This window comes from Meriones unguiculatus, chromosome 8, assembly GCF_030254825.1.
Source record: "Meriones unguiculatus strain TT.TT164.6M chromosome 8, Bangor_MerUng_6.1, whole genome shotgun sequence".
Lineage (NCBI taxonomy): Eukaryota > Metazoa > Chordata > Mammalia > Rodentia > Muridae > Meriones > Meriones unguiculatus.
Genome location: NC_083356.1, coordinates 56,341,808 through 56,357,035, shown reverse-complemented (window position 1 = coordinate 56,357,035; position 15,228 = coordinate 56,341,808). Strand labels below are relative to the sequence as shown.

General features: G+C 41.5%; 2 protein-coding genes across 7 annotated transcripts in view; one reads left to right on the top strand and one right to left on the bottom strand.

Annotated features, from left to right (window-relative positions):
• Sybu (syntabulin) overlaps positions 1-15,228 on the bottom strand; it is a 102,079-nt gene that overhangs the window by 52,382 nt on the left and 34,469 nt on the right. The window contains exons 2-3 of one of the 4 annotated variants that reach the window (XM_060389467.1): positions 13,452-13,541; positions 11,334-11,541 (exon numbers count right to left, since the gene is read on the bottom strand). In XM_060389467.1, the coding sequence (XP_060245450.1) occupies positions 11,334-11,541; positions 13,452-13,541 (298 nt within the window). Of the gene's footprint in view, positions 1-11,333; positions 11,542-13,451; positions 13,623-15,228 lie in introns of those variants that run through there. The other 3 variants (XM_060389468.1, XM_060389470.1, XM_060389466.1) reach the window with 3 other exon arrangements.
• The window catches only part of LOC110566038 (nonsense-mediated mRNA decay factor SMG5-like), a 150,148-nt gene continuing 148,565 nt past the window's right edge, over positions 13,646-15,228 (top strand). For all 3 annotated transcript variants that reach the window (XM_060389454.1, XM_060389433.1, XM_060389442.1), the window contains exon 1: positions 13,646-14,309. The gene's annotated coding sequence lies outside the window, so the exon portion shown is untranslated. The remainder of the gene's footprint in view (positions 14,310-15,228) is intronic.

Genomic DNA, 15,228 nt, shown 5'->3' with positions numbered 1-15,228 from the left:
AACCCTGCCTCAAAAACAAAACAAAACAAAACAAAACAAAACAAAAACAAAAACAAAAAAACAAACCCAACAAACCCAACCACCTCACCAACTATCAGAAATTAGAAATAAAATATTCTGTCAGAGTCTAAGAAGTATATCTCTAAACCTCCCGGCCCTTGTTTGAGACTGTATGATCTCATACATAGCTCATTTGCTTTCCAAAATGCTGAACTAAATAATTCCAGAAGACACATTTAAATTTAACATCAGTTCGAAGAAAACATGGCTTTTGAACCCAAATGTCTTGAGACATTCAGTTACACATGGATGCAGCTCAGTGTTCAGTTGCATAAGTTATAAGTTAAAGGGGAATTACTGACACTGTAAAGAGGCATTGCATAGAATAATATGGAAGTCTACTTTATTTTCAGAAATAATCATTAACTAGCATTCATTCAACAGTTATCAAATACCTACAATGTGCCAGATGCTTCTAATACAGTTGTTCTAAATACCATAGTTTTGAAGACAGTTTGATGAATGCCAATAAAATAGCACAGCTTAAACTCACAGTTAATATCAACCATGCAGAATCTAACCACACACCATACACTGAAAGGACATAGGTGAAGCAGCAAACTGGCACACTCATTTCTATCCTATAATTCTAACAATGTGTTAGAGAAGAAGGACCTGGGGCTCTGAGAAGAAATGAATTTCCTAGTTACAGAGAGTACTTGACTCAGAGTTGTATGAAAAACATGTATCATTTAAAAATCACCATGTACTATCTTTTCTACTTGAGCCTGTTCTAGAGGAAACATTAGCAATTCTCAAAACTCTCAATTAAAACCAGACAAAGCAATATGTCAGAAAGCAGTCATCCCATAATAAGCAGACCACAAAAATTTGAGGCAAGAAATGCTTCCATATTTTTGTGAAGGCGGTGTTCCTGCCTCCAACCAAAGAATGATTTGCACAGAAAACATACTTTTGCAGTCTATGCTTTAAGAGACCTTTTATCTATTCACCCAACATTAGCATTTTTTCATAGTAAGAATTCACAAGTGTTTAATACTCTATACTAATTTTGCTTCTGAATTACACAAAGTATAATTATTATCTTGTGTCCAGTGCTGAGAAATAATACCATCATCCATTCGTCCATTCTGTCAGATAACTATCACTGAAATCCTTGTGTGTTGGGCATTCTATGTAGATGCAATAGTGACCAATACTCAGAGATTTCCCTTAAAGGGTCCCCACTGTGGTAGTAAGGACAGACAACAGAAAACTAAATGGAAAAATACGTAAAGAGTGTACTCAGAGGTGTGATGTGCTACTAATGAAATACACTGGATGGCATTATATAGACTCAACAGTAGGGTGAGCCTTATTAGATAGCTTGTCATCGACAGCTCTCAAAGACATAATTTGAGTTGAGAGAAAACATAAAAGAAAGAAAAAAAAAGGAAGACCTGTGTGTGGAGCATCTCTGGGAGGCCAAGCAAAGGTGGCACACAATGGAATATGCCAGCATGGCCACTCACATCCGAGTTGAGGGCAAATAGTTGAGGCAAAAGTTCAGCTTTGTCTCAAAAACTGGCACTTTGCTGTGAAGAAAAGTAGAGGAATGGGGCAATAGCTGCAGAAAGGTGGGGTCAGAGGGAACTTTGTGCATGCTGATGAACATGGCTTGTCTAAGTATCTCAGATGTAATGGGTGTCTTCTAGAACAAGTGGAGATTGGGATAACTATGTAGTGGATGCTTCCTTTGTTTCTTGGAGACAAAAATAATCATCTCACATGTGAACATTCCCAAGATTTCTGAGCTGGTTTGGAGCCTTGTGTTCTCCCTTAAAAGTCTCTGGGTGAAGTACTAGGCAGGACAGGGGACAGTACAGGAGAGAGTCTGTTCATTTTCTCAGATGGCAGACCAGGGGAATTATACAAAAGAAGGGCTTGTGACTTGGTTTTTCTCCCCAAGACTCAAGTTGCTTAACTTGTCCCTGGAAAAGGAATCTGGAAGGGAAATATCAAGGCAAAACATTTAATGTAGTGTGAGTAATATATTTACCTGTTTAGTCTGGAAGGGGAAGGGGCTTAAACTGGGAAACTGGAGAGGCAGCTGAGTTTGGTCGATGGAATGCTGAATCCAGCTGCCACAAAAGCTTTGGGCCAGTGATTCTCAACCTTCTACATGCCGTCAGGCTTTAATACATAAAATTGCTTTTTTTCACTACTTCATAAATGTAATTTTGCTACTCTTATGAATTGTGATATAACTATCTGTGTTTTCCAATGGTCTTAGGCGAACCCTGTGAAAAGGTAGCTCAACCCTTAAGGGTTTGCAGCCCACAAGGTGAGAGGCACTGCTTTAGGTAGCAACAGATCTTTCTGAATTTCCTTTTCTTTAGCAATGTCAGTTTATTTACTGGTTCTAGTTCATGGCTTGTTCAAGGCTCAGGTTTTTTGTTTGTTTTCTTAAAAAAATACATATATGTTTTTAAATAAATGGAATTGTTTGGGAAGGAAGGAAGGCCTGGAAAAATAGGAAAAGAAGAGATAAAGACAGGCCAGGAAGCCAGTTCTCAGTCTCCAATATTTAAAAAGCTCTACACATTCCTGGGGTTGCCTGGATAGTATTAAACTGTGCTATAACAATGTATTTCACCTTCTCCTAGTTCTTCTCATGCCAAAGATCTGAGGACAGTGATGGTCAAAATAATGGAAAGTATAAAATAGAAGAAAAGTGGGAAAAATGGAATGTTGTTTTATATAGGTCCTCATTTGAAATACTTGAGACTTGAAAAAAAAAAGAATGATTTTAGGTAATGTATAGGAAATATATATATGTATATATATACATATATATAATATTTACTTTAATTAATGATTATTTTATTTTTTAATTATGTGCATGTGTGTCCCTCTGCATGTAGGAATGTGCATATAAGTGCAGATGTCTACAGAGTCCAGAGGTATGGATCCCCTGGAGTTACAGATGGGTGTGAGCTGCCAGATATGAGTGCCTGCTGCATAGGAGTGCAGGTATCTGCAGAGACCAGAGGTATGAATCCTCTGGAGCTAGAGTTACAGATGGTTGTGAGCCTCCTGATGTGGCTGCTGGGAATCCAACTTGGGGCCTCTGGAAGATCATTAAGTGCTCTTAACCATTAAGCCATCATTCCAGCCCTAATATATGCTTATGTTGATGGGTGCTAAGCGGGGGTGGGGGGGTAGAGGTCTGGCCTTGCTAATGTTAAACTGGTACTTTACTACAGAGATACACAACCAGCTTACCTTAAAAAAAAAAAGGAAAAAGGAGAATGAAAGAAGAAACATGCTAAGTAGTCTAAGTTCTATGACAGTCATAAAGTAAAACTCAGAATTTGGAATTCAGCTTCAGAGACAAAATGTGCATCTATAGAAGAATGATCTACATAAAAGCTGGTCCTCAGTAGACAACTGTGTCATCACACAGTGACAGAAATGAAATGGATCTCTGCATGCTGACAAGCACTCACAGGTGTGAGGACTGGCTAGAACGCACCTGTCAGGAGCCCTGCAATGCACTGTCATTGTGTTCAGTGATTAGAATAGTGCATCTCCTACAACATGTGCTCTTAGCGTATTTACCCAACAAATGAGAACAACTTGACAAGAAGCAAAACAAAATCAGTTTTAGAAACAAAACCATATCTACTATGATAGATGCCCTTCCATATTTAATTAGAAATATTTTACTAGTTTGCAACTAAATTAAAATACTTTTTAACTTTAGAATCCCTACCCCTAAATAAATAGAAGAAAATCTTAGGATCCACAGGGATTCTAGAATTCTGAGAGTTGGGCTAGTGTTTCAGGGGAATCCCACCCACATGGGCAAACACACAGAAGGCAGAAGAAAGAAGCAGTTAGCTATTGATGAGGAAGAAACCAGAGAAACCCACAGGAACCCACAGTGCGTCCCTCAGAGCTAAAGTTATAGGCAATTTTGAGCTGTCTGATGTGGGTTCTGGAAACTGAACCTGGGTTCTCTGCAAGAGCAGTACTTGCTCTTGACCAGGGAGCCATAGTGTCCAGCCATCATCTGCCTTTCTCTAATCTCATTGTGGCATCTGAACCTGCTTGTCCCTTTCCTCTAGAAACTCTCCCTCCTGTGGGATCAGAGGCACATTGCTATGGCTCTTTCCTTCTCTCTGAATGTGCAGCCTTGGGTGCAGTGGTGGTGTCTTGGTTTCCTTTTCTGCCTGCTTGCCCTGATGGCATTCTATTCACCGTCTTTTATACTTTTGTCTCCACAAACCCATCTATGGTCTTCCACTGCTGCCATCTTCAAACTGTGTTAAAGGTTTCTGTTTTCTTCTTAAATGCAATAAAGTCTAAATTAACTCGACTTCTTCCTTCTTCTCAATTTTGCTATTTCACTGTGTTTATTTAGTAGAAATCCAAATAAGATCTCTCCTTTTCCTTCAATATGCAGCTGATATTCAAGACCTATTTATTGTGGTTCTAAAGCTCACACCTATCATTTGACTCATCATTGCTTGTACTACTGCAGTGACTATAAACCCAGGCAAGCTCTTTTCCACTTCCTCACGCCCATTCCATCCACTGTCCACCACAGAAACAAAGATCTTTCTAAATTAGCAACTTGCCATAACTTCTTTCTGTTGAAAATATTCCGTTGGTTTTGCAAGGTATTTGAGAACTGCAAAATACCAGCCATGAACGATAGCTGGTATTGACACATGCTAACTGGCCCACAAAGCTAGTTATAAAGCTTTATTGTTAAGATTCTGGATGACGATAGAAGTGACAAAATACCATCTAGTTTTAAAGTCCCCTCCAGTGTCTTTCTCCGTTCTGTGTCATTGATTTGGTTCTTGTATGGACGCTTAATCTCACACATCAAGTTTTTTTTTTTTTTTTCATGGTATACAAGCCACAGTCTAGTTGGAACTAGCTTCCTATCTCATTTCACACTTTTAGTGAGGTCTGCGGATGCCAAAGTGTATGTTTAGTCAGTACACCACGCTAACGAATGTTACTTCTTTGAAATGCTGGGCTTAGGAAATGTGAGAGACCAATGTTGACAGTGAGTGGAGGAACAAGCTCAAATTACAGGGCATGAGTGTATGGCTAAACAGGAGAGGAACATTAAGTGGGCAAGTAAAGGCAACAGCATGGGAGCACATCCAAAGATTTATTATCCCACTGGCTAGGCTTCTGAGTTAAGGTAATAATGTGAATGGTATTTGTAATTTCTGTGCTCCATTCATTCTTGTAGTCTTAGCACTGGCCTTACTCTCAGCAAGGACCCAGTGAGTGCTTACTGGATAATCTGTGTTATCAGAAACTTGTAAAAAGATGGATTTCCTAATACACTCGGGCATCAGTTTCTCTTCCTTTACTTTTTCAACTGTAGCAGCCGAGTGTCCAGACTGCATTTGAGGTGTGCCCCCGTATACATGCAGCCTGCTACAGCTCATACTCATCTCTGAGAAAGAAAACAAGAGAATACAAAGTGTTGGTACAGACAGTAAATCCAGAGAGTGGATAACCCAGGAAAATAAAGTGAGAAAATCCTTCTCCTTACCTTTATTTTTCTACCACTTGGGCATAAGTAAACCTATAAAATATAAATATAAATATAAATATAAATATAAATATAAATATATATATATATATTATTGCTAAGGCTAAGAATGTGAAGTTTGTCTATACAAAGTCAGAGACTGTAGTTCTGGGATATACTAAGGCATGTCTTTTGCCCCATAGCCTGTGGTCACTAATTCAACTGTCTTTGATATTTGTGTATTTTATAGTGTACTTTTATGCTCTCCCTACCCCCGTGCCTACATAAAACCACACAACACAGACTTTGGCATACATGAGAGTAAGCCATTAAGTCTGTAAAATGCAGATTCTCAGGCTCTCAAATTTCAAAATGATAGGTTTAGGAAGGAACCCAAATGTCCACATTTTAAACAAGAACAGTTTTACTAGGGCCTTTAAAGCAGATAAACAACATAATCTGAAACTGATGTAATGATGAGCTTTAGAATGTACATGTTCTTCAGGTTGGCTACAGTGTACCCTTAGACATGGCTTTAGTATGATTACATTCATCAGCTCCTATTGCTAAAGACTTTTTTAATTGAATGGAAAAAAAATTTTCTCTTTGTAGTAACATTTCCAAAGAAATACTGCCTATAACCCAACACTTATAGCCTATTCTACTATGCATATACTTATTTGGCTGGAGAAGCTGCTATGCCCTTGAAATATATATTATGCCATAGTGTGTACGCCCCAGACTCATTAGAGTGATATTCAGCTCTTTGTTTTTCAGTTTACAACAAGTTGGCAGTCTTTCAGTGATAGTATAATTTGGTATTGCTGCTTATCTCACTTGAAGCAGTCCATCTCAATTCTAATCATTGTGTTCAAAGGTTCACTCTATCCAGATGCTTAGTTTCCACAATCCAGACAAAAGCAAAGCAGAACTATTTCTGCTTGGCAAGGCCTGGAAAATTTCTGAAGGCTTTGTCATGCCTCAGCAGTGTTAGTCAGGTTGTAATTTGCCTTAATTGTCCTACCACAAACAGCAACAATGATCACCTTGAGGTCAGGTCCGGTCAAATATTTCACCCAAGCCACTGTAAAAATGCAAATACTTTCTGCAAAGACATCACTTGAGATTAGCTGGCAAAACTTGTCCGATTCCGACTTGTTGGTCTATGTTTTCTTTAGCAGAACTCGTAAACTTGCCCATGTATCTCATTTTCACATGCACATCAGAAACATGGAGAAAGTTCTGAGAAATTACCGGTCTCCCACAAAACAACCAATGTTCTATACGCATAATCTGTTCCACCTGCCATGTTTACAAGGCACCCCATGGAGAACTAGCTTAAAATTCAGCAGTCCATCTGCCTCCAATCCTTAGGGGTAATTATTGCCTCAACTAAGCAAGAAGGAATGCACAGCAGGCTGCTACTATGGCAGGTGACTGATGGCTGTGCCAAACACTCACCTAAGTCACCAGCTTTGCATGGCTGCCAGGGTCATGATAAAATGACAAGTCATTTGTACAGCCTCCGAAATGGCTCCAACAACTGGAGACCAAATATTCAAATACCCAGCCTGTGGAGGCTGTTCCTCAGTGAAATCCCCACTGATACCTATGGTGAACTTTTCAGATACCCTCTCTTAGATGAAGCACCTTCCTTCCATGCTACCCAACACTGTATTATGTAACCATACCAGTAATACATTCGGTGCTGCTGGGATTTTTTTTGTTTTATCACTGATTAAAACACATTATTTCATACATGTATCTTACATTAAAACAAAAATCAGAATGATAAAAAAAATGACAAGTCATTAACCAAAACTCTGGCAACAAAACCCAATAAAAAAAGCAACACCCCCCAACAAAACAAAATAAAACAGCAACAAAAACCAATAACAAAAAACAGCAACACCCCCCCAACCAAAACAAAAACAAAACAGCATCACCAACAAAACCCCAAAAACTAAAATAAAAAAAGGCCATAAATTTGAAAAAGAACAAGGAGGGGTATACGGTAGGAATGGTAGAAAGAAAAGGAAAGGTAAATGATAACATTATATTATAATCTCAAAAATGAAAAGAAATAATTTAGAGAATTAAAATAATAAAACAAATAAAGGAACCTCCCCCCAAATGAATAGAAGCCTAGATTCAAAAGGCCACACCCTTCTGCTACTGTGGGCTTTACCACTTCTAACAAGGGTATGTTAGACATAAGGAAGACTGCCTGGGTAGAGAAATGATGATGTTATGTCTAAACCATGTTCTAAATGAAACACAACACTGGCTTGAATGGAGGCAACATGAAAGCAGGTGTTTTATTCATACTAACAATATTAACTGTACTTCCTCTGTACTATTTACATAAAGCTAGGAATCCATATTATTCTATTTATAGTATACAAAATAATGCCTGGCCTTAGCTATCTCCAACTGGAGTCAAAGCCTAAGACAGGCTACAAACTGTTCTGAAGGCTCTACTTTAGCTCTAGAATGATGCCCATGTATGAACACACTTACATGTTGATGAAATGCAAAGCACATGCTCATCTTCAGAGGCTCTGCCCACAAGCAGCCACTCAGAGAAAAGCTCTTTGGGGACACACACCAAATGGTTGGTGAAAGGTCATATCTAACGCTGTCTCTCCAAAATGAGATATACATAACATACAAATTAGTATATTCTTATTCAGTAATTAGATGCTCTTTACCAAGGCTCCCCTGGGAGGAAAGAAGGAAGGTAGCAGAGTCGGGAGAGAAAAAAAGAGTCTAGGGAAAGGTGAACAGGTCACTTTGGGTATGATGTTAGACTTTTAATTTCATCAATCAACAAAATCAGTAGAAAAACATGTAGCGGGAGTAGAGGAAACAGTAACACAGTTCTCGTTGTTTTATCAAAGTATAAGGATCATCTACTATGAAACTATTTGTTTTTATATAAGTGATAGGAATTCCAGTCTATCAAAATAAGGTATAACCTTTTTTAATAAGTAACTTTAGCTGTATATAAACTTATGATCTTGTAAATTTATTATCTTTCAAAATTGAATATTTTAGAAGAGATAATTCTCTTCGCAATTAATGCCTTTGATACCAAATTTGAGAGAAACAAAATATAATTTTCAAATTAAATCTCAGGAAGGATGTTTGAATCACACCTTCCTCAGTTCCAAATTTTAGAATTTCATTAACTTCCTATGGTCCCTTCACAGCACTGAATGTAGGAATTTAGAAGGAACAAATACTAATGTTGAGAGGTTCATACAAGGCTGGAATCTTTGGTGGCTGACCACTGTAACTGTTCCAGTGGATTCATTATGGCAGATAACGGCATTTTAAAACTTGTGTCAAAACTTGTGTTCTGCTGTCTGTTGAACTGTTCTGACTAGGCAGTATACATTCTGGCCTCGGTATTCCACTGTCTGGGTTAAAACCAGCTATTCCCCCTGCTGGCTGGACATGTTTTACATTCTCTACCTCACTGCCTACAGCATTAATGCTCCCCATAGAACCAAACCCATTTATTTTCCACCCGCCCGACTGACCTCCTAAAGCATCATTAACATGCCCCAAAGGCCTTGCTGCTGTCAATTTCAGTCAACACAGCACTCAGAAGCCTTTGTGGAGCTCATCAGTGCTGTGCAGAACAGGAAAATAAGACAGGGGAAGGCATCAGACCCAAACCTTGGGGAATTTGCAGCACTGGAAGCTGGAGAGAGATGAGGGAGGGACTCCAGACCTGGAGATGAGACACAGGCTAAGGACTGGAAGGCTGGTTTGTAGACACTCATAATTATATGTGCCTGCCACTCAATTCTCAGCTAGTTAATGACAGAAGGATCAATATCTCCTTTCGATTTTCATGTCTACCATCATGAGAATCAGGTCTTTAGGGAAGAAGGGATGGTTCTGGAAATGAGTCTGGGAAAGACTGACTCATAACCAAAGTTAACAGTTTTATTGGGCTGCGTTTATGTTTTGTGATATGTATTTGTTCACTTTTCTGTTGTTTTGACTAACTACTTACCTTCTGACAAATACTCACCTTGGAGTCAGTTACGCAGAATGTTAGTATGTAAAAAAGGCTGTAAGGAGTAAGCGTGGAGTCTAGCTATACCCTTGAAGCTGAAAGTCATGCCCCATGCACTCTCAATCAAAGTGAGTTCTGAACCCCACAATGGTGTTAAAGTAAACAACCACGGGTCCACTAGCTTTGTAGTCATCCTCTTCAAGAGAGAACTAAGTAGCCACAAGTGAGTTTTCTTTTAACTACATTTGTGCATTCTAATGGAAGGAAATACATTTCAGAATATAACACTGTGGCATCTTCTTTAGAGTGAAGCAGAGATTTGAGGCTTCATAGAGGTGAAACATTTCAACAGTAGACAGCTACATGTCTAAAATATAACTTATGTATGAGATAAAATCATTACTTTATCAAGGCACTTGGTGATTGATCTTAGCACACAGATTCACTCACCCATCTTATCCTTGTTCTTTTAGTAAGTTTAAAAATGTGCATTACAAAACATCCTTTATAAGACAGTCAAGTCCTTCAAATTTTACCCAAATTCCTAATATTTCTTTTAAAAAAATGTCTTTTTCAGTTATATACTTCAGTAACACAGGAGTTGTCCACTGGTACCAGTGGCATTTGAAGAGCTATGAAGGAATGTCCTTAAAAGATGCTTCTAATCTTAAGAAAAAAAAAATTAAAAAAACCAAATTTCTTAGTTTTATGCTAAAGAGGCAACCCTCGTTCATGACATTAAGACCTATCAGATATTAACAATCTTTAGAAGTGAGGCTCCATACTAGCAATTCACTTAGGTGAGTGGTCCCAATGAGTCTTTCAGCAGCTCAACAAAAGAAGTATAGTTAAGCATCCATAACACAAATAACACAAATCCCTAATGCTGTTAAATGTGGAACTTTTTGAGCATTGACATAAGGCCATGGGACATGAGTAAAAAATATGCATACCTAAATTCACATAACAGATTACATGCAAAAGTTTGGCACCTTAAAAAAAAACCTTGGGATATGTGTATTAATATTTGTATGAATCATGAATGAATTTTGTGTTTATATTTTGCTCCTATCTCCAATATATATGTATGTATATATACACATATAGATATAGACACACATACACACACACACACATTGACATACAAATAGTCCAAAATTTGAAAACTCTAAAACTGCAAGCACTTTGGATCCATTTCAGATAAAGAATCCTCAACCAGTATTTATTGTCCCATTTTATGGCTGTAACAATTGAGGTTTACCAGGTTTAAGTAACTTGATCAAGATCATACAGCATCTAAGAGGCAGGTCTGAGATTCTGGCCCATCCTGGGAATCAGGTCGGGCTGGTAATAACCCTATGTTATTCTTTCCCACAAGGTCAGGCTTGCAGTCTAGTCTCCTTGTTCTTGACTTCATTTGTTAGAAGTTATTTTATTTGGGCTATTTCAAAAGTACATAGAATTATAGAGGTTGCTAGTATAAAACCCAAGCTAATATACTTTTTTAGATTAAAAATAAAAGAACACTCTTTTAAAGTTATAGAAAGAAGTTGAATTTTACATTCTAAATGACAAGAAATGTAACTGGCCCGAACCATGGAAAACTGCTGCACTGGTAGCTTACAGCAGCCAGAGAGGGTCGGGATGGGAGAAGCCTCCTTCTAAGAGCTGAGAGGTCTGGGGCACAGTCTCCCGGCAGGCCACACCTTCCCGCCATGCTGGTGCACAGGGTTAGTGTACCTGAGCAGAAGCTGTTGCTGCTAATAGTCCTCGCTGAGCGTCCAGAGCTGCTGGGGTTGAACTCTCTACTTTCTTCCTCCGAAAAGGGGGACTCAGAGGCTGGGGAAACCTTGCTCGGCTGCTGCTGAGGCAGATGGGGCCGCAGAATCAACCGCGGAATCCGGCTCCTGGAAAGCTCCTTCTCCTGATGCGGCGCTCTCTGCTCCTTCTCCAAATTGGAAAGCCAAAAGAAAACGATCATTTTCTCTCTGCCCCTGCAAGGCTCAGTTTTTCTGAGCACTGAGTTCTCCTGGAACAGTCCAGCAGTCTGTATCTCAGTGCATGAACTAAGCTCCCTTTTGACGCTATGAATAGCCCAAGTGCAGGTCTACAAGTCATACACCCACATAACTTGCACACACTTGGTCTCACAGTCTCACATACACACATACTCACACTCACACAACACTCTTATACACACACTTTACACAATACTCCTACACACACACACACACCACCATCATCATAAATGCCATCCCACACCTCCAAGCCCTTCCTACCTCATCTCATTCTGTTTTTCTCAATCACATTCAAGCTTGAGGTTCTCAAAGGCTCTAAGAGTGCATCCCAGCTTATTGGGTTTTCTTTTTTCCTTAGGTTCCTGCATTATTCCTGAATTAGCTAACCATTTCAATTCTGTTTTTCTGTCTCCTCACACACTAGACCTGTATGCCTAGAACAATCCTTTTCTAATGGCTCACAAACACTTATCTTTAAAATCCCTCCTCTTCCGGACAGTGTCTTAATTATTCATTAATATCCTGGTACACAAGGCTTGCTGCCAACAGAAGAGCAAACATTCAATACCCAGGAAAATGGCTCCACCATTTACATCACAACTAGCTTTTGTTTTACCAAAAGGACAACCATGAGAAGAAAAAAAAAATCTCATTTAAAAATACATTTTTAACACCTTCCTATGCTTTGGTTTTAAAAATGCGTAAGGACTATATTTTAATAATGTTTTCAGTTTAAAAGTCCTTCTTCTTGACAGCCAAGATGGCTCAGTAGGTAAAGGTGCTGATAGTCAATCCAGCCCACCTGAGTTCAAGCCCTGGGACTCACTCACATGGTGGAAGAGGCCTCCTGGATGGTTTTCACTGATTGCCATACATCCTGTGGCACCTACACTACCTCCCTCAAAATAAGTAGATGCTAGAAAATACTGAGTTCTGTTATCACCATTAGCTCATTTAATGGATCTCTAAACCCCCAAATGCAACATAGACACTATTGAAGTTCATCCATAGGGAACATCATCTAAAAGAGAGAACTTCAGACAGACCTCTTTTCAGGGTCGCCGCTACTCCGCCTTGCTAAACTGGATTTCCTGGAAGAGTTTTCTTTTTTTTTTTTGCAAAAATTCCACAGCTCCTTCCAACCTCTGTAACTGAAAGGTAATTGGCTAAAGTAGCAAATGCCATCTTCCCAACATGACCTGCTGCTTATTTCCTAGGCTTACCAGGAAGGGTCAAGGCCAAAGTGAACACCTCATAGAGGCCTCCACAGGGAAAACCCCTTGCAGCCCGGAACTTGCCTCAGGCATCCATGCCATCCTGGGGCGGCAAGCCACACCCAGCCTCTAGATCTGTCCAGCCCATCAGTCACCCAGCAGGTATCCCGCGCCAGCCACTCTGCTTGGCACACTGCAGACTCTTGAGCTGGGTCACTGTCACGCTGCAGTCCTTATTTCTCAGTCACGAATCCACCGAATTCCTTTTGCATCTCACACACTCAGGCAAACACATGACACTAGCTAAAGGCTTCACCTCAAGCCACAGCTTCAGGAACTAGGATTAACCCTCTAAAGTCAATCTTCTAAATCCTTATATTAATCCCCCAAAATCTCTTCCTGTAGGTGCCACCTCCCCATCTGCCACACATCCCGTAACCCTCGGATGACCATCTGCTTCCCTGCTGTACCCAGCACCTATGCCTCCTCTTTGCTTGGACTCTGAACGCCAGGGTCCATCTCTCACCTGGCCCTCTACTAGGCAAGCTGGACCCACCTCGTCTCTTACTGAAGCACCCTCGGACCCTGTCACCGTGCCCGCACAGCACAGCACGTCGGCCCCTTACCTTGCTTTCTCGGAGGGGCCCCATCTCGACACTGCCTGCCGGCTCCCCGCGCCGCCGCCGCCGCCGCCGCCGTCGTCCAGGAGGAGGCACCTGTGAGCACGGAGCGAGGGAGGAGACTGCACTGAGCTCCCGGCCGCGAGGCGCCGCAGCAGCGGGTTCGCCGCGTCCTCGCCGGCGGCCGCCCTGGGCTCCGAGGGCGCGCCCGCCGCCCCGCCCCGCCCGCCGGGCACGTGGTGCCGCCGCTCTAGGCCGCTCCGGAGGGAGGCACCTCCTGGTCGCCGCCGTCACCTGCGGCCCGGATCAGCTGCCTGGCACCTCGGAGCGCCGCACCCACCAGGTCGCCCGCCACGTCCCGCTCCCAGGGCCCCTCCTTTTCCAGCCTAGCCCGACCCACTGCGGGCAGGCGGAGGCTTATTCTCATTATCGCCAACCCAGAGGTAGCCCCTGGTCCGGGATTGGCAGGGGGTGCTAGTCGAATGGATAGGCTGAGAAAAGCTGCGACATCAGATGGCCAAGATGGAGAAAGGGAAAAAGTCCCTCCCCACTCGCTGTCCCTCCGTGACCTCTAGGTTTTTAACACAGCCTATGACTCTCTACAGTGACCTCGCCCGAGAGTGGTGGCAGTGGTCTTCTGGTCCTGAAACCCAGCCGAGCCGAAGCTACAGGACTGATCTGGCATCTGGGTTGCAGCACTTCCAAGGCTGCGGTTCCCCCTGGAGGGGTTTGCGTCAGAAGGGCCTAAGGTGGCAGTGAAGCACAGCTGACACCAGGAGGCAGGAGCCCGAAAAACACACAGCGCACGCAGACTCGTCCCTAGCTCTACAACTGCTGCCTGACTACAAAGTGAAGGAGGCTCAGGTACACGATGTAGGGGGGAGGGCCAACACACCTATACTCGGGAAATCAAGATGAAGCCAGCACACCAGTCCCTTCAAGCTGAGACTCTTTCAAATTGCTCCTTGTTAACACGAGGGATAATAATGTCTACCCTAAGGGCAGCTGGGAGGGATAAATGAGGAAAACAAAACAGCTGTGTCCAACTGACAACGAACCTTCCAAAGGGCTAGGTCAGGTCCAGGTGGTCCAATTTCTGCAGGTATCTTTTACATGACCGGCAGAAAAAGCATTTGTGGTGCAGACAAAGATGTTTAGAAAGCTCAAAATGTCTCTGAGGACAGATGGTTGACAGTCGTGCTATGCTATGCTCAAGTCTTATTTGGTGATGGATTTCCAACATGTAAAAGGACTTCCACACCTCTTACTCAGGTAGGGAATGTTTAGGAAGCAGTGTGAGCAGTGGTCAGTCTCATCCTGACACCCCGGGGTCCTCTGTGCAAAGGCTGTGATTGTACTGACTGTACTTCAAGCTTCACCATCCTGTTTGCATTCCTTTGAACACCAACTCTGGAACCCAGGAATGCACTGAGTTTACAGAAATCCTGAAGTTGGAGGATTAGTGGAATCAATTTGTTGGCTTCCTGAAATCCCAGGAGATTGTATTCCACAAATCATTATCTCCTTTCAATCTACTTAACAAGAGACATAATCTTGGGATTCTCTGGGGCAAAAGAGGTGACTAGCTCAACCTTTCTAAGCCTCTAACTCTTGCAACCACGGACCTCACCAAGGTACAGCCCAAGAGCATTCATACAATTTATTATTTCTAAAATCATGTGCCCCGGGGTTGTAAATGCTGAGATAGGATTGAACTACGGACATTAAGAATTGCTTCTGCATTCTCTGAGAACTGAAAATTGGTTGTAGGGACCTAATGGCA